The sequence below is a fragment of the Lycium ferocissimum genome, chromosome 7 (genome assembly GCF_029784015.1).
Source record: "Lycium ferocissimum isolate CSIRO_LF1 chromosome 7, AGI_CSIRO_Lferr_CH_V1, whole genome shotgun sequence".
Taxonomy (NCBI): domain Eukaryota; kingdom Viridiplantae; phylum Streptophyta; class Magnoliopsida; order Solanales; family Solanaceae; genus Lycium; species Lycium ferocissimum.
Window position 1 is genome coordinate 21944979 of NC_081348.1, and position 22622 is coordinate 21967600.

Sequence of the window (22622 nt, forward strand, 5' to 3'; positions counted from 1 at the left end):
GGAATTTTTTTTGATTCCGAACCATTCATGTACATTAAAATACTTTCAACCGAAATTTCAAGAGCATTATTCATTCAAAAAAACGCTTACAGTGATTTTATATCATTATTTTCGAATATAAGTTATAAAGATACAAATAAAAAAAAATCAGAAGAATAAAACAACTTCGACATTATGATCCACAAAAAAAAATTGAAATCACATAAATACAACTTGAATAGACGAGTTTTGTGAAATCAAAACTGTGTATTTGCACGAATTACCTGATGATTGATTGTGTTGTTTTGTTAATGTATCTTCAGAGCTGTTGAAGATTAAATTTGAAATTTGAAATTTTATGTTTGAATGCATGGAAGAAGAGAAACGTGTAAGGAAAGGGAATAATATAGTTGGTTTTGTGGAAAAGAAGGTAAAAAATATATTAATATCTAATTTAATACCACCACCGTTACAGGCTAAAATCAAGGAACCTGTTTTTTTTTTTTTTTACCGCATCCGCATGTATTTGCTGGCAATAAATACAAGCAAAAACATACACAATTCGGCCAGAAATCAGCTACAAACGGTAACATTTAAAAAGGTAGCTACAAATGGTAGGAACCTACAATAAGGTAGTCATTTTGTCAATTTTACCTAAAATAAATCAACTTGGGTAAAAAGGAGCAAATTGCACGTTTAAGGGATTATGCACTTATATTTGTGTTTTGAATTATGCGCTTAATACCCTAACTTACAATAAGGAAGATTTTCATAAATAGATCATTCCACGTCTTGGTGTGATTTGTGGGCAATTGGCGCGAATGCCCTTCAAATGCGCTGGTCTTTAATTTTTGCCCCCGTAATGCGTGGTCTTTAATATTTGCCCTTTTAAGCTAAAAGATAATAAGAAAAAGACTTTACTACCCCTACCCATAACATATAAAAATCGAAAATCAGAATTAACCCCAAACATCCAATTAAACCTATCCATCATTTCAACAACAAACCTTTCAATCGTTCCATCGTTCCAACATTTCACCGGAGAAATCTCCATTGATTTTGTCGCTACAACATCGAAAAAGATAAAATACATAATATATAGCGTTTCAATTGAATGTAATTCAACTTAATTTGATGCTTTATTAAGTTTAGATTTGTTAATATTTGAAAATAATAACAAATCATCTTCTATGAACTAAACAATCGATACATAAATTGAGATTCACATTGCGAATCATAATTTTACTCAACAACATAGAATTGATCAAATTTATTGCTTTGTTCGATTTTGATTAGTTTATACGTTCCATTTGATTAGTATACAATGCTCAATGACTTAGACTTGAAATTATAGTAACTTCACGACAAAAAATAATCAGCAAAGTTCGAACAAGTATGCCGGAGGAGGCAAAAGTTTACTTTACAAAAGAACAAAGTATATGTTAGAGGCAACTTTCATTTTCATAAGTAAAATAAAAAAAATACACAAGTGTTAATAATTAGACAAGTAGGAGGAGGCAGAAGTTTACATTAGAAAAGAACAAAGTATGCTGTTAGAGGCAAACTTTCATTTTTATGAGCAAAACAAAAATTTACGCAAGTGTTAAGAACTAGAAAAGTATGCCGGAGGAGGCAGAAGTTTACTTTACAAAAGAACAAAGTATGCTATTAAAGGCAACTTTTATTTTCATAAGTAAAATAAAAAAAAATACACAAGTGTTAAGAATTAGACAAGTATTTGAGGATATAAGTTTACATTAGAAAAGAACAAAGTATGCTTTCGTTAGAGGCAAACTTTCATTTTTATGAGCAAAACAAAAATTTACGCAAGTGTTAAGAACTAGAAAAATATGCTGAGGAGGGAGTAAGTTTACTTTACAAAAGAACAAAGTATGTCATAGGAGGCAACTTTCATTTTCATAAGTAAAATAAAAAAAAATACACAAGTGTTAAGAATTAGACAAGTATGCCGGAGGAGGCAGAAGTTTACATTAGAAAAGAACAAAGTATGCTGTTAGAGGCAAACTTTCATTTTTATGAGCAAAACAAAAATTTACGCAAGTGTTAAGAACTAGAAAAGTATGCCGAGGATGTGTAAGTTCACTTTACAAAAGAACAAAGTATGTCGTTAGAGGCAACTTTCATTTTCATAAAGAAAATAAAAAAAAATACACAAGTGTTAAGCATTAGACAAGTTCATTCATGAAGTGAACAAAGCAAGTTCACTTTTACAAACTTACAAAGTATGCCGTGAGAGGCAAACTTTCATTTTTCATAACCAAAACAAAATATTATTAACAAAACAACACCAATAACACATAAGATTGCATAAAAATCAAAATTATTAACAAGACAATACCAAAAATCAAGACACACATAAATTAACTTAATTTATGAAGTTATGTCGAACAAGCATAACTTTATGCCTAACCGAAGATAACTTCGCTTCAAAATCATAAACTCATTTACGACCCGATATGTTGCCTCAGACAAAAACATTCTTCAAAAAATCGATTATTAAACAAAAACAAAGAAGAACAACATAAAAAGCTGTTCACAGGCAAAACTTCAAAGATTCAACAAAGAGAAAACCAAAACGCATATCAAAATCAGCTAAAATATATTACGACATTCATAATACGATATTCAAAAAATCAAAATATATACATGGGGAACGAAACTAAAGTTGAAAAAATCGTAGAGACACTATAACAAAACACTATAATTTTAAATAAAAAAGGATCAATTAAATATAAAAAATGACGAAGACAAAGATATCAATTCAACAAACAACAATTTAACATAAAAACAAATATTGAAACGAGCAAAAGATCCAAATTCGTACCCAAGTTTTAGAACGATGAGATAGACACAAAAAAGAGGAGGAAAGAAGCAAAAAAAAGAAAAGAAAAGAGCAAATGACGAAATAGAAAGAGTTTTAATGGGGTAAGGGTAATTTCGTCAAAAAACTTTTATTAAACAAAGGCAAGGGCAAAAATTAAAGAAGACATAAATGAGGGGCAAAATATAAAGACCAGCCCAAAAGAAGGGCACTCCGTGCAAAAAAATGGTGATTTGTCACAATGTTTAAGTTGTGCACAAAATAGTGTTCATTTGCTTTGCCGCAATTCACTGCGGATCATTAGGACTTAGATTACAAAATGTCATGGTAGATCATTGAGAATTTTTTACGGATGACCTTGCTACAGATCCTGGTTAGTCACCTGGAGTTTAGTTTAGTACAAATTGCGGTGCAACTTTATAACAAATTGTTTACAAATTCTAATGGATCGCCAAGAGTTTCTCATGCAATGGCTTGCCACAAGTCTTAATGAATCACCAGAAGTTTAGTACAAGTTGTGTCGTAACTTTGGAACTAATTATTTACCAATTCTAGAGGTTCACTAGGAGTTCCTATGACATTTCACCAGTACGTTTTTGCTTCAAAATTGATCCAATCAACTCAGATTTTTTTATCCAGCACAGTGTTTTAAAAGACAGTTTTAGGGCTCGCCTCGGGGCTCGGCCCGGGGCAGGGCACTGGCAAAACGCCCCGGGGCTCGCATGCGGGGCTTAGTTCCTGTGAGACTTACGCCTCAAGCACCCGACTGTACGCCCTAAACACGCCCAACGCCCAACGCTCGGGGCTCGCCTAACAATTCTTACACGGATTATATGTTAAATTCCTTAATTAGAATCGTTGACCCTTGTAATTCTTTAACAAATGAATGATACTTAATAGTTTTTCATCTATAGAAATAAGAAGATTGCGTGTAACTCAAACAACAAATTGTAGTATTACATACATTTGAGAACATCGTGAGGGTGAATATCAATTTATATTTCTTTTAAAAATACATAACCGAATTGTACATTTTTATTTGTCATTGGTCTTTTGTCCTATGTATCAAAATTATCTTATTTTATTATTTCGCTATTTGAAAGTAATTTTATTTTTATTCATGAAGGAGTTACGTTTTAATTATAATACTAAGATAAAATGAATAGTATGATAGCAATATTGTTTTAAGAAATTGTGATTTTTTCAGTCTTTGAAAGTTAAGATGTTATAGTTGATTTGCATTTCATAATAGCTTTTATTTCATTGTATTGTTTATACTTGTAAAATTACATTATATACAATTACAAGTTGTAAGTGGCGTATAATGAATTGATTTGATTAGTTTTTTTCTGAGGATCAAGCATTATAATATATTTCTTTTATTTTTTATGTAATTTTACCTATTTAAAAGTATTTATTGTAATTATATTATTTTATGAAATACTAAAAATTAAATACTCATGGGACTTAGGCCCCATGCCTCGGGGCTTACGCCTCGCTGAGGCATATGTAAAACACCCCGCCTTACGCTCCCTCCTTTTAAAACACTGATCCATCATTCCCATACCAATTTCAATTAGTTTCAATTGTTAAATTCAACTCAAGCCTTCAAAAATAATAGATCCGCTTAGTCTTCTTCAACAATCAAGCTTAACAAAATCCATTAAACAAATGGTATTTTTCAAGTTTTACAAACCACGCTAATCCAAACAAATAACAATGGGTCTACAATCTTCTACAAAAAGTACGAAGAAGATGGGGAGGAGGAGCAGAGGTCTAAATTTGCTAAATTTTTTTAACGGGGCAAAAGATGAAGAGATTTTTATAAATAACATAACTTTTGCATCTTAACATAAGTAGCAAATTTTATATCATTTCTAACATATACATAAAAATCTGTAGGTTTATTAATCAAATAAGTGATCCCACATAATTAGGGATTCACATTTATCATGGGGTCAATTTCCATCAATGCTCCATTAATATATTTTTTACTACTACATTTCCTCTTTCCTTTCTCTTCCATAATTGCTCTCTCTCTCTCTCTCTCTCTCTCTCTCTCTCTCTCTCTCTCTCTCTCTCTCTCTCTCTCTCTCTCGTTCATAAGTAAAATTTATCTTCCCACTTTAATGAGATTGCTCGAGGGAATTTGTGATAAATTATTTTTTCATCAAATCCTATTTTAATGTTGAATAGCTTTTCCTATAAAATATACATTTAATATATGTCAGCTATCTTAGATAACAACTGTGTTTATATAATGTAAATATTCCACTAATATATCATATATACTGTTTATACTATATTTATAGCAAATATATGGATAGCATATATTCAATATAATACATGTAACTAAACAAAATCATATACATCTACATATTTAATATATATGGTTTATAGTAGATATCTTTGGAATATAAAATACAAACTACTAATCAAATTTGTAAAATGTTAAAATAATATACATAATATCCAAATTCGAATTTTAAAAAATTGCTAGTCTTAAAAAAAGAAATAAAGACGCTAGAAAAAGGAAGGGTTTAAAATTTAAATTAAAAAAAAAAAAAAAAAAAAAAAGATTAGGAAAAAAAGAATCTTTTTTCAGTCAACCATTATTTGCATTTTTTGAGGAATTAGTTGAGAAAAAAGAGGGATATATTTATGGTAGATATTGCTTTTCTCATTTAATAGGGGTTATGCTATTATTGTGCAAGATCTTTTTTTAGGCCTTTAATAGGAGTTATGTTAATATGATAAATATTATTTAACTACAATTGATACAATCAATCTTATGCTAAAAATTAGCAATGTCAATTTTAAAATTGCTTACTTACCTAACTTCCTCAACGATTAAACATGTTCCTTGAAAACACCTATGAAATAAAATCTTCACTGTAAACGGTGATTCAATCTTAACGGGTGAAAAGAAACCACGTCCTTACACATAACCCATTTTTATCGAACGTTCTGAGAGTTCAAAGATCTTTTCAATATTGAGACGGAATAAAAACACAACAATGGCCTGCAAAATACTTTATGTATTTTGTTGAAATACAGAAATTAAAAGTTAGATATTACTTCTAATATTCGGCTGCGATGATTTAGGAAAAAGTTGAGAAAGCGATGATTTGTTCTTCTACAATTCAAATTAAAAGAAGTGTACTAATCACCTGTTCCCTCCACCAACACAATCACCGTGTAACTCTCTACAAGACTTAGACAGATGAAAAGAAATGACTCGACATCTTTGCCCCAGCTGTTGTATAAACCTGAGTCTCCCCCCGGTTTATTCCGGCTTCATTGACGCCACATGCATGCGTTTTAGAAGCAATAATATGATACATGCCCCCTCCGAACCATTGCATGAATCAAAAGCGAACTTCCTGATGTTACTAGCACAGCAGATGAAAGATCCTGTTTCGAAATGGACACTAAATTATGTGTCACCGTCACAGTCGCATCACTACACTGTAAAAATAACCCGAGTGAGCCGAAGCCGGTACAAGTTCATTTTTCTTGACAAAGTCCTAGTACATTCTATTGAAAATGAATTTTTTTGATGGTAAAACTACTATAACAAGTTAAAAACTCTGAAGTCTTGGAAGAGTTTCTACTTCCCAATGAGATTACAATATGCTAATCTTTCTACAAAAACAGAATAAACCTATATCTCTTTGAAGAAGGTTGCTGCAGCTAAAATACAAAACTAAGAGCTGAAGGATCAGATGTGACCGCTTCCTCGCAAAATCTAGAGAGTAACTCATGGTCCAGATCTTCACTGCAAAACTAAAGTGAGGATATGACTAGCTGGTTAACATGCCAGCCCCTACCCGCTGTTTCTTCCATCACCAAATCACCGACTTCTTTGCAGCTTAATATTAAAGGGATGACAAATTTGTACCCTTTAATAATAATTCCTTCCAGCCACTAATCTGCCAAAGTCATTAAATCCTCCTGTTGACAATATAAATTGAAAAAGTTAAGAAATTGTCATCACCAGAGAAAAAAAGATACTAATGTCTGTGAACCTAAGCCAACACTAGCTCAGCTTCACAAATAAGATGCTGCAATTCGAACAAAAGAAGCCCCTGAGAAAACCATAACTATTACCTTGGTTTACCTTTCATGACGAGGTGAAGATGGTTGATCTGGAGAAGACCGTTGCCCAGAAACTGCATGAAATCTCTGTTCCTCAAATGCTCCCCGTTGACGATTTCCCTCACCTGGCTGAGATTGTTCATTTACACCTGCTGGACGACCCAGAGACCCAAACTCAAGCTGTTCTCCATGTGGACCATAACCGGCATCGTGGTCAGATGGATAGAGCATTACAACAGGGGATCCACCAGGTCCATTTGAAGTCACTCCACTTGGTCTCATTGCTGTTAAAGGATACATGCCATATGCCACATTAGGAAGAGGGCCACTATGGCTTGAGTTTCCACGCAATTGACCATTTTGGGACAGGTAAGAAGGAACGGAGTCATGCCTATGTGAGCTCCATGATCTGTCTGCCCGGCTATCATTGGATGCCAACCGATCCCCTCTTGAGTTTGATTTCTCAGATTGGCTGCGGTTGTAATTGCGCCCACCAGCACGAGATTTTGGATTCATAGTCCAATTCGACTCTCTGTCCACATGGTTATCGTTTCTCTCATAGTTGTAATTCCCCCTTCTTGTATTAGATGAGTGCCGATCCCTAACTGAAACCTTCTGAAGCAACACCAAATTGCAAAGGTAAAATATCCACTTGAAATGTAGTACCACGTCTCAATTAAAAAAGATCTTGCGCACAGAATAGAAGAGTAAATTCTAAACGACAAACGAAATCAAGCTTCCCCAATGGAAAGAAAGGTGATCTTTATGTGAGCTTCATGGACAGGATATAGACAAAATGTCACTTTAACCATCCTCAACATCAAATCAAAAGCACGGAAAAGCAAACCAGAATGAGATTTCACTTTTCATCAACATCTCCCGTGGAATTAGTGAAAAGGATAATGCTGTCTCTCACTAATAAAAGAAGCATCTGAGAAACCATTCTTTATACTAATGCTTGAACATTATGTGAAACGGACAGAATGAAAACATTGAGTAGCATTTATAAATCTATAAATCACATACAACAGATGAGAAGTTCAGAAACGAGAGAGATGAATAATTCTTTTAAACGAAAGATGTACATTAATTCGCTACAGTATCTATGGTGAAGAATGGACCTTGGCAGCCTAACTCAACCCCAAAAGCTCGCTCATGAGCTAAGAATTGTCCAAGACTATATAAGAAGACCAAGTACCCCATCCACAATCAATGTGAGACCCCCCCCCCCCCGCGGCTCAAGACTGGAGATTAGGAGCGTGAACAATATAACATGGGAGCTCTACATCGGGTAAACCAAGAATTAGGATAGGTCTGACTCTGATTCCATGTGAAAAAATGGACTTTGGGCCTAACTCAATCCTAAAAGCTAGCTCATGAGGTGAGGATTGCCCAAAATTATATAAAGAGACCAAGTACTGGGCCCCACCGCAACTGATGTGGAACTCTTAACACCCACCTAATACTATCTATTACAGAGACATAAAAGAGAGTTATAGAGATAAAATTTATTAATGTACAAGTCTGATGAGTCAACTACTTACAGGATTTGGCAGGTACGTCCCTGTCCCGCTGCGGAATCTTGGTATCTCATCAACATACCGTTGAAACACATTAGGAGGTCTATTAGAAGCAGACTGTAGAGGTGCAATGGGCAATGCACGAGGACCATAGCTCGTCAGCTGAGTAAAGTGGTTCATGTTCGCTGAATGAGGTCGTCCAGGACCATCCCATGGGAAACGACCCTGTAAATATACAGGTGGTACCATTACAGGAGAAGGATAAACAAGTTGTCCAGGATGTCTAGGGTTTTGGCAAAACCTTCCATATTGCAAGTTTTGCCAGTGACTAGCAAAGTCACTGTTAAGTATATCGGGCCTGTGTTCATCAGGTGCCTCAATAGAAGTAGCCCCTCTAAAAGAACTGGATGGAGTTAAATCTTCAGAGTGGTCAAGTACTCCCTCAGACGTATCAAAGTTCTGGCCTGAATCACTATGATCTAAGCATTCTTCTCCTCCTAAAGGGCTTGTTGAAGAATCAGGTGTTCCTGCCTCAGGTGGAATATTGTATATTGGAAGCATAGTTAGAAATGGAACTGGTGGCCCAGTGGGATAAAATGCAATAACCCCAGAATTATCAGTCATTCTTTGCCGAGAACCAGGCCCAATAAGCATTGGTGCAATGGGCATCATTGGGTCCGATCCACTTGTCTGAGCAACTTCATGTTCAGGCACATGCCTTGCAAGGTGCATGGAAATAACAGATTGAGGTCCTTGGATTCTCTCAGCCATTTCAGTACCCACGTTTGACACAGAATTCCAATCCTGATCTTCATCCTCAGCTTGATCTGACACGTGGTCAGACATCATTTTACCTTTTCCATAACCACTAGTTGGCTCTGCAGCACCTGTTTTCTTTCCCCGCCTTTCCCTTGTTGACTTTGTGCTTTTAGCAGAAGACCCATCCCAAGAACTCTCAGAAGAGGTTTTACTTCTCATAGAACTACTATGAGCACTGGATGAGAACCTGGAACTTGCCATCCTTTCTTCAGCATAAATGTCATTCACTCTGCTATCCTGAAACTGAATATTATCATGTTCTTCCCCAATTGGCCCACGTTTTTCCTTCATATACTTCTGCTGAGCTCCCAGAGAGTTGCCGGAGCCAGTAACCCAAGATGAAGGAACAAAGTTAAAACCTGAATGTATAGACTGTTGCTTAAAATCAGATTGAAGTGTTTCATAATTTCCATATTCTGGGTCAAATCCAACACTGGAGCCAGCATCTGGCTCTTGCCAGAAATCATTTTCTGCCTCGCCTGAGTTCATCTCCATAGGGCTAAAATTTTCATTATTGCGGTCAATTGGATCTTCAGAAGTTGGATTCAACCCGAGGCCTGGGAAGTACTGGTTGAAATGGGGTGAAATCAAACCATGCGGAAATTGCATGTTCAAGAATGCAGGATCCATAAAAGGAATATTAGTGGGAACTCCTGGCGTATTTCGTTGATTATAACCCATAGAAGTAAGAACTGAAGGAGAGATAGGAAAAGGTAATTGAGCTGAAGCCCAGTTAAAAGGAAAATGAACTTGCCCATTAAATCCATGCATTGAAGTAGATGCCATCATGTTCACAAGATCTTGCTCTTCCTGATGCATCCATTGTGTCCCATTAGTGGATGAGAGCTCTTCATTCAGAACATCAATGCTTGATTCTCGGTGAAAGCTATTTGATCCACCGTTAGATTCGGTGACAGGATCATGACTCTGATGGGATGGAACGTGTCTGACAGATGGCGTGTTATCATTTAAAGATCGACCGCTCTGACCTGCTACATTTTCAGATCCTTGGTTCCTCCTCTTATAACTGCTGTCCTGCCTCATCGGAGTGGGTTGCGTTTTTGCAATCTCTGGAGCTCTTCCACGCCTTCCTTGATTGTTACTGTCACCATAGGTGTCTGTAAGCTCAGGACTAGACCGCGTTCTGGCAAAAACAAACCTACCCTGGATATCATTCACTACTTGATCAGATTTTGATTCTCTCTGGATTTTGTCGGTATGTGAAACCTGAGAGGAAGTGGCTTCCGTCTGCACTTGATCAGTAACCCTTGAGTTGCTCAAATTGCCATGGCTCTTTTGGTTTTCAGTATAAGAGGACACAGAAGAATCATTCATTCTAGAGAAGGTTCCAGAAGAGTGATTACCATGTTGAGAAGAAACATTCAGTGGATTGGCTCCCTCCACCTTCCTCACCTTTTTCCCACTGGGGTTGACCCTAAAATTCTGAGAGTCCGGTATGTCATCTGGTGTTGACAATCTTAGGCGTGACAATTCTGCCTCTGGGGCATCAGGCCTTTGGCCACTGCCATGCCTCTCCCATGTATTCATAAAAAACTGGTTTACCTCATAAATTAGATTTTCTTTGGGGCAGTCCAGTAATCTTGCCAGCCTTTTGGCACCAAATCCGAACGCACTCCGTATCCTATAAAAGTTACCTGCCAGAATAATAATCAGACCGATATGAAGTACCACGAAACAATGATGTGAAGAACATGTCATAACTAGAACTTTAGAAACCGTGCAGTAATTTTATATTAAGCAGTTGTCATACAAGGCTGTGCCTCAAGAATTTCCCTTCCTCAAGGCTTTTTATTAGTCAAAGAAAGTTTAGCTACGATAGTAAACAATTGAATTGTAACTTTCTATCCTTCTAGGGTACCAACACGCATCATGTAAAAAACAGTAGTTCTAGTACCCCTCCAAAGCCCACCTGCCTAGGAGTCGTCAACCCTTTCCCTTTTGCAACCTAGGCGACTCAAACCCCCAACCTCAAGATCATTAGATGAAGGAGGGTGATTTCATCTAGGTTATCCCTCACTTGTCAGTGGTGGAAGAAATTAAAAGTCAGAACCTTACTAATATATAATTAAATCGAGCATCAGATTAGTAAAGAAAAAATCACGGAAAAATATTAAGAAGTGCAACTAAATATAAATAATTGCTCGTGATCAAAGACCTCCGTAAGTATGGCCAAGGGTGAATGGAAGGTAATGAAACAGATGACAGCAATGCTTATATTGACATAATTAGCGAACAGCAATATTCTAATTTCAAGTACCTTTACTCACACTACGGCCAAGGTTGTTGTTTACTCGTAAAGGATCGATCACATTAAAATATTTAGACACAAAAGGTTGCCCTTGGTTTTCCTGCCCACCAGGAAAAACAGCATAGACGGAGCTACAGGCATCAAGAAACAATTTACTGAGAAGCAATTCTCCAGCATCTTTGCGAGGAGGTTCCGCTGTAACATGAACAACAAAATTAAGCCATCAAATAAACTCAAGCCAAACTACAGGAAATCAAAAAATACTAAATGCCTCTACACATGTTCATTACCAGTGACATCAGGAAGTGAACTGATTGGCACAGGACCCCATAAACTAACACAAAAGTTGTCCCAATCGAAGTTGCTGAAGAACTCCAAGAAGCGGTAAAGGACCTATGAGTATGTAATGAAAATATCAAAAATAAGAAATAAAACCAGCAAAACAAAAGGAAAAATACAAAAAAGTAAAATAAACATGCACCTCAAGTGGCCCAGCAAAGGAATTGTTGAACACATGAAATATGTAAAGAACTAATGTTTCCAAGGCATAAGTTGAAATGAGACCGTGATGAGCACCCAGTAAACGGCTCTCATAATAACACCATGCCTTAATCAAGATAATGCTGCGCTTAAATAAATGACTCTGGTTTATCAGGTGATCAACCTACAAAAGAAAACAAGTACAGCAAACAGTTTACGCTCCTTAAACCAGAACTCTTCTCAACTAGTTCCATTTTAGGAAAAGTAATTACTTAGGACAGCATGTTAACCCTATGGTTGTATCATCAAACAGCAGAACCTGTTATAGCATAAGAAACTACACACCTCCTCCAGGAAGCAAAGGGTACATAGACCCCCTAGCTGATTGAAAGATATGTCAACCACGATATTTTCAACTAAACATTTAATTAACTTCACCTGCAGTCAGAAAAGAAAACGAGAATAATGAGAGATTCATGGACAACAGAATCACCAAGGAGCCGGTGCATATCAAAAGAAGTAAAGAACTACAGAAAATTCAACTATATAACCAACATTAGCAACCACGACCTTTTTTAAGCTACCCAAGTAGTCAAAGATGATTGGTTATTCGTATTGCAGTATTAGCTTGCTTTCTTTCTTTCTTTCTTTTTTTCTTTCCTTTTTAAAAAAAAAAAAAAATCAGAAGAATTAGCTACAAACTCAAATAACATTTCCTCCATCACCCAACTCCACTCAACACAATAATCTCCTATTGCACCATGCTTGGTCCAAATACTAGTGGAACTGGAGGATATTCCTCACAACTTGCGAAGAGTCACTGCAATGAACATACTCCAACCAAAAAATGCTCAAGCAATTCCATATATGATTTTGGATTAGCTCCTGGGATTTTGGGTTGTTTTACTCTATTTTGTTAAGTATCACTACATCTAATTGATAAGATCCAAAGCCAAAGGGTCAAGTAACTACAAAAACAGACCAATAGATACTCGGACAGAACAAGGGGAGAGAAAAATGTTTGTGTCTAAAGGGCTATAGAAAAATAACACTGTAGTGAATGTCAACTGTTATTATTCCTAAAGGCAACGACAATGGATATTACAGTTATTGGCCTTGGGAACGAGCATTACAACAAAACCAACTATAGACATAGAACTAATTACATGATAAAATTCCCCAAGTTCATCAAACTAGGCTCTCAATATATTTCTTCTGGGGAAAATATTATGTAAAAAGACTGATGATGATACCATCATAACTCCAATAATATCGGAAAAAGGGAGCTGATGTATGTTAAATTCCAGATGCAACAACAATAACAACATACCCAGTGAGTCCCACAATGTGGGGTCTGGGGAGGGTAGACTGTACGCAGAACCTTTTAATAAATAGGAGCATTGACAAGAACCTCTATGTGGTGCTTAACAAACATGAAATATCAAGCATAACTGGGTTTTTTTCTTTTACTGGCAAGCGATCTCACAAATAAATTACTCTTGAAAGTTAAAACACATAATCCCCCCAGAGTGCCAAATCATCTCAACGTACGAGATCAAATGTTAACGCCATCTGATCGTATAAGAGCATTGAAAATAAACTTAATATAGCATTGGCACAGTTTCTGGAATATAACTCTGTTCTGACAACTGTAGTCAGATACAACCATACATTTAATGTTCGCATGATATCTTCCTCTAATGCTAATTAAGATCTAGTCTCAAGTAAAAATGAGAAAAGTGTCATTACTTTTGAAACTCCGAAAAACAGGTTCGTCACATATTTTCAAAGGAGTAGTTCCTTCTATCTTAATTAAAAATCAAAACAGCAGATGGTAAGTAATCCCAAATAGATATAGTAACACAATTCTTTCTACTTGAAAAAGATTATCAAAGAAGAATCACAAGTTCAAGAATGCTGAAATCTCTGGGTAGCAAATTCAAGAATGCTGAAATATGGAATGGGATCATAGAGAAGTTTGAAAAAAGACTGGCCTCCTGGCAGATGCAATATCTATCAATGGGTGGAAGACTAGTCCTTATCAACAGTGTGCTTGATAGCATACCAACATACTACATGTCACTTTTCCCTATTCCTAGCAAGATCCGTGGTCGGCTGGACAAGATTAGGAGGGATTTTCTATGGAAAGGAAATAGCAACTCTCCCCGATTCCATTTCGTCAAATGGGAAAAAGTTATACAGCCAAAGAACAAGGGAGGATTGGGCATTAGAGATTTAGCCTCTCACAACGAAAGCATGCTCATGAAATGGTTATGGAGGTTTAGTACAAATGACACTAGCCTCTGGAAAGAAGTTGTTGCTGCTAAGCATGGAAGAAGGGACAAATGGAGCACAAATACTTCCACTTTACCCCATGGGGTTGGTCCCTGGAAATACATTAGTAAGCTGTGGAGCGAACTTTTTATGAAGGTCTGGTTCAAAGCAGGGGATGGCTCACATATTAAATTCTGGAGGGACAGATGGCTAAGTAACATTCCGCTCATGGAAGTCTACCCAAGCCTGTTTCAGATTGCTCGAGACAAAAACTCCACAATTGCACAGAATAGATGTGGCAATAGCTGGAGTGTAGTGCTCAGGAGAAATGTGCAGGATTGGGAGATAGGGAGTCTGCTTGAACTACTTGCTAATGTGGAGAAAAATAACATGAATGACACATGTGCTGATACATTGTTATGGGGAACAAATAACTCTTTCACTGTGAAAGATTGTTATCATCATATATGCTGCCAGAATCAGATCACTGAGCTTTGGCCCTGGAAACTTATTTGGAAGACCAAAATGCCTACCAAGATCATCTGTTTTTGTTGGATTGCCGTCCACGAAGCATGTTTAACAATAGATAATCTGAACAAAAAAGGCCTCGAACTGGAAGATAAGTGCTATATGTGTCAAAATAGCCCAGAAACAGTCAATCACCTGCTCCTTCACTGTGCAGTGGCAAAGGACCTATGGAATATGTTCTGCTGTATTTTTGGCTTACAATGGGTCATGCCCCAAAATGTGAAAGAGGCTTATGCAGGCTGGAATTCATGGAGAGTTGATAAGTCCATCAAGAAAGTCTGGGTGATGATCCCTGGAGTTATGTTTTGGAGTTTATGGACTGAAAGGAACCGTAGATGTTTTGATGGGATTTCAACTACAAACCACTCTCTTAAAGCTAGTTGTCTATTTCTTCTGTTCAGTTGGGTTAATCTAACCCCTGTATTTAGCACTAAACATTTTTTGGACTTTGTTAGCTCTCTAGTGCTAGTTTGACATATTGTAAAGAAGCTAACAACTACTGCTTGTGCTCTCTGTGAGCACTTTTGTTTCTCTTGTAATTCTGCATCTACTTGATGCCTATCTATGAAACACCTTACTTCATCAAAAAAAAAAAAAAAAAAAAAAAAAAAGAATCACAAGTCTTGATAGTTGAAATGAGAAATCTGTTCTGCTAAATTGACCAAAACCACAAGATAAAATCATTGCATAAATCATAGAAATAAGAAACTAGAATTTCTTTTTTTCACAAATGTGGGGTTCGGGCTAGCTTGCGCGCACCTCAACTAATTCCACGGGGTACCCGCTACCTCCCACCAACAACAGGTACCGGGTAACTTTATCCACCAAGGCTTGGACGAATGGGAAGAAATCACCCAGTGTTCTTGTCTCCGCTGGCATTTGAACCTGAGACCTCATGGTTCTCAACCAACTTCATTGACCACTAGGCCACACCCTTGGGTGCAATAGTGAAGGCTTTCTTGCATCAAAATAAAAAGAAAAGAAATTCTCTGAAAAGCTAAAGGAAAAGAAGGTTTCAAAAGATTGTCCCAAAAAATAGTTACAAAAGCAAATTTTTTAATGTTTCGCTTACAAAATTTCAACAGCAAAAATCAAAGCATAGTTAGCATGGACCACCGATATCTTTACACAGCCAGAGTTAGAATCCTGGAAAAAGGGACAAGTGAAATCCAAGCCCCAAGTAAAACCAACAAAAGATGCTCATCGTACCATCTAGTTTTCTAAATTTAACAACACCTGATTAGCACATTCCTTATAATTAAAAGATAATCCAAAAAAATTCCCCATTCTATCAGAAGTCACAAATTGTCAAATACCATTTAACTCCTAGTGAAAGCTAGCCACGACTAGCTATACTCTCTAATAGGCACCAATCGAGAAGATATAGAATATGTGCATGCAAATCTCAAAGAAAACGGGATCTACGAAACGGACTTACTTCTGCCTGAATGTACTGAACCTCCTTAACATGAAATTCAGCATTTTCATTTTTCTCCTCCTTCTCTAGCATATCACGAACCTGATGAGCCCATGTGTCTTTTAAACTTTGGTTGTTACTGAAGGCAGTTAAATCAATGTCCCCATCGGGAAGATAAGTCTTCAAGGGTACTGAGCCAAATGTAAAAACCTGGAAACATGAAGTGGTTGAGAAATTACAAGCAAAATGCCAAAAGATTAGACCACACATAAACAAGGCTGGAGCATTTGCTCTTTTTATTTTCCTCTCTTTTTGTGTTCAGATGAGTAAATAGAACAAAGTCCTATATGGAAACTCAAAGTAATGACTTCCTTAGTGAAGGAAGACTTGCAACAACAAAAAAAATTGCATAGTCAAACGTACAAGTCATGCACACTTATCCCGAAGAATCATTTCACCCCAAAAAAAAAAAAAAAATTAGTCATACATAGAACAAAGTCTTTTGACATATCAAATGCTATGCGCCTATGAGAACAATGAGTCCACTCTTTTAGAAAGAAAAAAAAAATGATTACAAGGCCATAGTTTGAACCCCGTAAAATATCGCCAGTCCACCTTGTACTCTCTTCACCCATCTCCACCACACACCCACACTCTACATTCTATCCATTTTCACACTTCAGAACTCATTGGCCTTCATAATATCCCCAACTACTTCTATCCAACTGCTGTATCTAATCCGCTGCGTTTAAGAAAATAAAAGAAAATAGAAATCTCCACTTCATAGTAAATATCACCTATGACAAGAAAATCTAATTCAACCAAATCTCTTAGTTACCCTCAGTGTTACCAAAAGCAAAAAGCGCAAAAAAAGCTCTAAGCGCTGTTGGGGCTTTAAGCGCAAAGCGCAGATAAAGCATGGGCTTTAATGAAAAAAGGCGCAAATGGAGAAAAAACATAAATATATATATATGTTTATTCCAAGACTAATGATTATAAGCTAAGTTAAGCGGACTCATCATTTTCTATGCCGAACCCGTCTCGATGCAAGACTGGGACAGGTGCGAGATACGTCTCGGATTCAGTCAACCAACTTCGGATACTTTGACCCGAGTCCATGGACAAATTTGGGGGGGAAATTGAGATTTTGATTTCTCAAAATAAAAGATAAAACCAATGTAAGACATGGGAAATGGAACGCCCATCTGGGAGAATGAACATTGAATTCTACAATATACATGGAAGTTTTCATAGATTATCTCTTGAAATCTAGAATATCTTTATCACTCTATTTTCATAATTTTGAATTTTCTTAGCCGAATCCTAGCATCCGTATCCAATACCTAGATTCGCACTCCGAATCTTAAAATTTAGATTTTTCCTAATCCGACACTCGGATCCGTACCCGTGTCAGATACTTGCACCCGAGTCCGAGCAACTTAGATTATAAGCATGAATAACATATATATGGACAAAGAAATTGAAAACAAATAACAATAAAGTGAAATATTAATTGTTTAGCACCGCCTCTTCAAGAAACGCTCATTGGCAAGAAAAGTATGTCTTGCAGCCTTGACGATGATACCGAAGCGCACATTAAGCAAGGCCAAGCGCTCAACATGTTTTGAGCCTCGCTTCATGGCTTAAGCGTGCTTTAAGCGCGCCCTTTGATAACACTGGACTTACCCTCCTGTTGTATATTCAATAATGAGCTCCAGAATACAGAATAAAGCTCACTATTTTCAACAACATATACATCATTTCGGAAGTTCACAATGTACGCTAAACGTCCTAATGCATTGAACAAGTTGATTCATTGGTGCTTGCTCGTAAAGATAAGTCACTCATATCACACAGAAAAAACAAAAATATTACTCAATACATAACACTAAAACAGCAAATTCCAACAATGTTGCAAATGTAACCACGATTTCAGAACATTAAAGACAACCTGACATGGGAAACACTTCATGATGAGCCGCTGGACGTAATCAGCAACAGCATTTCTACGCTCCTCGGATGGTTGGTTAGGCTTAATGCAGGCAATAAGCTCTGCAGTCCTTTCCTCAGCCTTTGACCATCTCTCAGAGTCGAGGACTCCGACAACGGGCCCCGCATCTGCCACTAATCCATTTGGCAATAGCCCACTTGGCTCTGCCCATTCCTCACGTTCTCCCATACAACACTACTTGTTTTTAACCCAACTACAAAATGTTCTTCTTTTGTTTTTCAACAACTTTAACAATAAAAATCCAACCTTTTTTCTCCAGTTTCCCTCTAAATGCTGTTTCAAACTAGTTTATCAAGTATATCATACAAAAACTAAATCTGAATTACAAATAAAACCCCCCAACAAAGCAGTTCAATTATATGGTTAATAGATTAATAAAACCAAGGCCAGTTCACCATAAATTACCAAGAAGGGTGTCAATATTACTTAATAGCTTTTATATAGTCTTATATATCAACCCCCAAAATGCAAGAAAATGATAAGATAAAATAAAATTAAATTAAAAAACCCCACCTTTACCCAAAATAAAAAGATTAAAATTAAAACAAAAGGAACCCTAAAGGGGAGCTTCTGATAGGAATACTTGATCAAGAGATTAAAATAGAAATGGAAACCCTAAAAATAAAAACTTTCAAGAAACCAAATAAAATAACAAATCCACAACTTTTCTTGATTTTCTAACAGATAAAGATTGAATTTTTTTTTCATTCCCAAGAAGCATACATAAAGGGGTTCTTGAAAATTCAAACAAAAATACAAATATAAATAGGAAAAAAGGGAAATGTGTGTTTTTGGAAAGGGTGTGTGTGAGAATGGGAAGCACAGATTAAAGAGTGTGTGTCTGTGTGAGAGAGAAAAAAAGGAATTCAAGAAAGAGAGATGAATTGGTTTTGACGTTTGAGGATTGTAGAAAAAAATACTACTACTCTATCGGGCAAAGGAGAAGAGATTTTTCTTTTTTGATCCTTTTTGCCTCCTTTATGAAGTTATCCTTGTCCTCTATTCTTTGAGGGTGTGCTAATAATCAAATGAAGGGGGTGGGGTGTGTAAATATTACAAGCAAAATGATGGCATTTGATTGTTTTAAGATCAAGAAAAAATAGTATTATTGGTATAATAATTAATGCCATTCTAGCTAAGTTTCTTCTTGAAAGAATATAGTAACAAATAAAATTTTAGTTTCATAAGTATGTGAAATCTAACATTCTATTTTAGGCTTAAATATTCGCGCTTCTTTCATAGTTTCATGTACTTTAAGGTTGTTTATCAGGCGAATTGTATCTTAACGGTTCGCCTTATCGGTTATCATTTTTAAATGTATTAATCCTTTCGCCAACCGATAAGATTTCGATTGATTCGGTATTGAATTAGCAATTATCGCATGATTATTTGGCGGTGTATCGACTCAATCTAAGAGACAATGAAAATTAAATCACAACATGTAGTCCAGCTTCCACGGAGGATAAAAATCACAGCTTCTTGTTCTTTTGCACGACTGCTTTTTCAAAGATAAAACAACTGCTTGTGCCAAGTTCTTTTGCACAACTCTTCCAGTTATAAGATCGAAACATAAGCTAAGAAGTTAATAGAATACTGAATAGGGCTTTACATTTACGATTTACAATAGATACTTTATATACCTAGAGGTAAAAAAAAATATATATATATATATATATATGATAATATATATGTTAACGATTTCTTGTACGAGAAATTAGATCCATCCCACATAATAAATATAAAATTTCAACTGATAAAAAAAAAATTGCCTTAATGTAAACTTCTAACTTAGGTAGAGTTTTGCCATACCTGATGCAAAACTCCGCCAAAATTTGCCTCAAACTACTGCTGAAGATAGCAAGCTTCTGTCGGTCAGGAAATGAGTTTGAATCACTTCGATCTTGATGAATCCAACTTGTGATTTTTTTAAATTTTTTGTGGAATTCAAGCGAGTAAATGATTTTTGCGAAGGATAAAAATTAAAAATTCTACCGTTGAGGACAAAAATTAAAGACCAGTGCCTTTGAAGCGCAGGTACACGTTATGCATTTTGGGCCTTCATAATTCAGAGGTGAAACACAGTGCCCTCAGGTGTATGGCCTTTGCTCTAAACCAAACCCAGCTCAATTTCTCTTTTTTCTTGCTTTTTGTTTTTCTTTTTTAAAAAAAAGTAATAACGTTACTTTATAGTTAAGAAAGTGTATTTTCTTCTAATTTCTTGCTCTACACGTACCTCTACCTTGTACTAGTATTAAATCCTAATATACACGTTCGTGATGTGTAATTTGCCTTCGTCTCTTTGTGTATTTCCTTTCTTTTTATAAAAAACATATATTCATCAATTTTCTTATGCAATTGAAAAAATAAATTAAGTAAAAATTTTAAAATCGTTCATAAGCAACATAATTTAAGTTTGCTAGGAGAAGAAAATTTATGTTGTTAAGGTTGTGTCTTTCATTTGTTACGAAATCGACATATTGGTTTGCCTTCCTCCAAACATGTCTAATCGTGGCCTTATTGGTTTTCAACAAAAAACTACAATCTTTAATAATACGCTTAAACAAATGATATTATACGTCATCCTCATTATTAAGCTGGACAACATTTAAGCAATTCGTTTCTACTTCAATTGCTTCATCAAATATATTCAAATTCACTTCATAGCAAAAATTACGCATTTGATGTGCGTTTGTTGATGTTTTGTTGATTTTTACCCCTCCTCCACACATAATTCTACTTGGTGGCACTAGTTTCTAATGTACATTTAGATGCGATCTTTTTGCCTTCATCTCGTGTTATTTCTTTCTATGTGCATTATTTCATTATGTTTAAATTTACGTTAACTTTATATTGAAATTAAACTTTTTGAAATTTTAAAACTATAAACGTGTTTAAATATTAAAAGTTTAATTTTGCATAACATATTATTTCATCCGTTTGTTATTTAAAACTTTTTGTGTGTATAAATGAGAGTTGAACCAACAAAAAATGTTGAGAATTGATTCGTTGAACTAACAAAAAATGTTGAGAATTGATTCTATCTGTGGAGATCCATTTAAATGGTCCAAATTGGTGCCTTGCATTACTTGTTGTGTTGTTCTACCATTGAATCATTACGTGTTCCACTTGTTTTTGTCAATATGTAAGCTAAGGATCGAATAGCGTGTGTTTGTGAACAAACATATAGTTGATATATGATGTAAATTACAAGAACGAGTTATTACCAATGGATGTTGGTTAGTAGGAAAGAATGCTATCATTTTTGAAAACGTTTAATGCCAAATGGTTTTAATTGTATTAAATTTTAATCTATTTCAACCTTCTCAGCAATAGAAGAAAACCAACTATATAATGAGGTAAGTGGTAAACCAACGAATACATGATAACATGAATAACGTTATTTTTGGCCGAAATGGAAAATTTTATTCAACTGAGTAGCATATCTATAATGTTGTCAGTCCCTTGGACTCTGGAATTGGTCCTCGAAAATATTTCTCACTACACAAAAATAGAAAAACAGTAAAACGACATCTTCTTCTAACTAGGATAACTGTTCAACGTTCTAAAATCTTCCTTCATCTCTGCTATTGATTGCCCCTGAGGTGTAATTAAACTACGATCTCTCGAACTCTTTCCATGCTATCCCTTTGTATGTTCTGAAATCTCCTCGCGTTGCACTCAATCCCTATATTGTAAACTGAAGCTGAAAATAAGAACTTTAGAATATTTGCTTTTATTCTATTGTTGAGTCGAGGGTGTAGACAATAAAATTCGCGTCCAGAAAATAATAATCAAGACAGAAAAATATCGCAACAATTGTTGTATTTTATTTCAAAATATAGGTGTTAATCTATGATTGATAATAAATTCAGAGGCTTTTGAACGATCTTGAACTTGATGGATTTGATCTTGACTTGTACTTGAATTCAAGGGCTTTTGAGCTTGATCTTGAATCTTCGTCTGGATCTCTCTGGATCTCTAGAACTTGAATGCTTGAATGTTTTTAGCTTGTAGAGAAATCCGCAGCGTTTAATCCACGAGCTCTCTCTTGTTTCTTGTTAGAACTTATCATCCTTTTGAATTATAGGCCTTTGTTATAGTTGTAGGATGGAGGAGTTGGTGATAAGGACAAACTGCTCGATGTCGAATTAAAGTGACATGCCGATATTTGATTGGTAGGAGCATTAATAACGCGCACATGGTATCGCCGTTCAGCCTTTGATTTGTCTAGGCATCTTGCATCATGTTGACCGTGGCATGACCACAAAAACTTTTTTTTTTAAAAGTCGTTTAATTGCTAATTGGGGCCCCAATAAGGGTTTTTGGGGCAAAGTGGCTTCATATAGGCCCATTAAATGGGGTTAAAAAAATTAATAAAACCAAAA

At 35.7% G+C, this 22622-nt stretch overlaps 1 protein-coding gene across 5 annotated transcripts; it reads right to left on the reverse strand.

Annotated features, from left to right (window-relative positions):
- Positions 1–6257: 6257 nt before the first annotated feature.
- LOC132063790 (uncharacterized) lies at positions 6258–19206 on the reverse strand. Of its 5 annotated transcripts, none has more exons than XM_059456503.1 (9): positions 18178–19206; positions 16248–16436; positions 12353–12445; positions 12009–12191; positions 11818–11920; positions 11537–11722; positions 8464–10913; positions 6942–7531; positions 6258–6753 (listed from the first exon to the last, which is right to left on the reverse strand). In XM_059456503.1, the coding sequence occupies exons 1-9, from the start codon at positions 18403–18405 to the stop codon at positions 6726–6728; spliced, it is 4050 nt and encodes a 1349-aa protein (XP_059312486.1). In that variant the 5' UTR covers positions 18406–19206; the 3' UTR covers positions 6258–6725. The 5 variants fall into 5 exon arrangements, with proteins under 5 accessions (XP_059312486.1, XP_059312485.1, XP_059312487.1 ...); XM_059456502.1 differs by having other exon boundaries at positions 6942–7534; XM_059456504.1 differs by having other exon boundaries at positions 6258–6775; positions 6942–7534.
- Between the last annotated feature and the right edge of the window lie 3416 nt (positions 19207–22622).

Bases quoted from the DNA above. Each gene is read 5' to 3' on its own strand.
- LOC132063790 (XM_059456502.1), bottom strand. From the start codon at position 18,405: ATGGGAGAACGTGAGGAATGGGCAGAGCCAAGTGGGCTATTGCCAAAT. The intron at 12,446-16,247 runs GTAAGTCCGTTT...TTCTGACTGCAG, and splicing joins TTCAGTACATTCAGGCAGAA to GTGAAGTTAATTAAATGTTT. The intron at 11,921-12,008 runs GTGCATGTTTAT...ACATACTCATAG, and splicing joins CCTTTGCTGGGCCACTTGAG to GTCCTTTACCGCTTCTTGGA.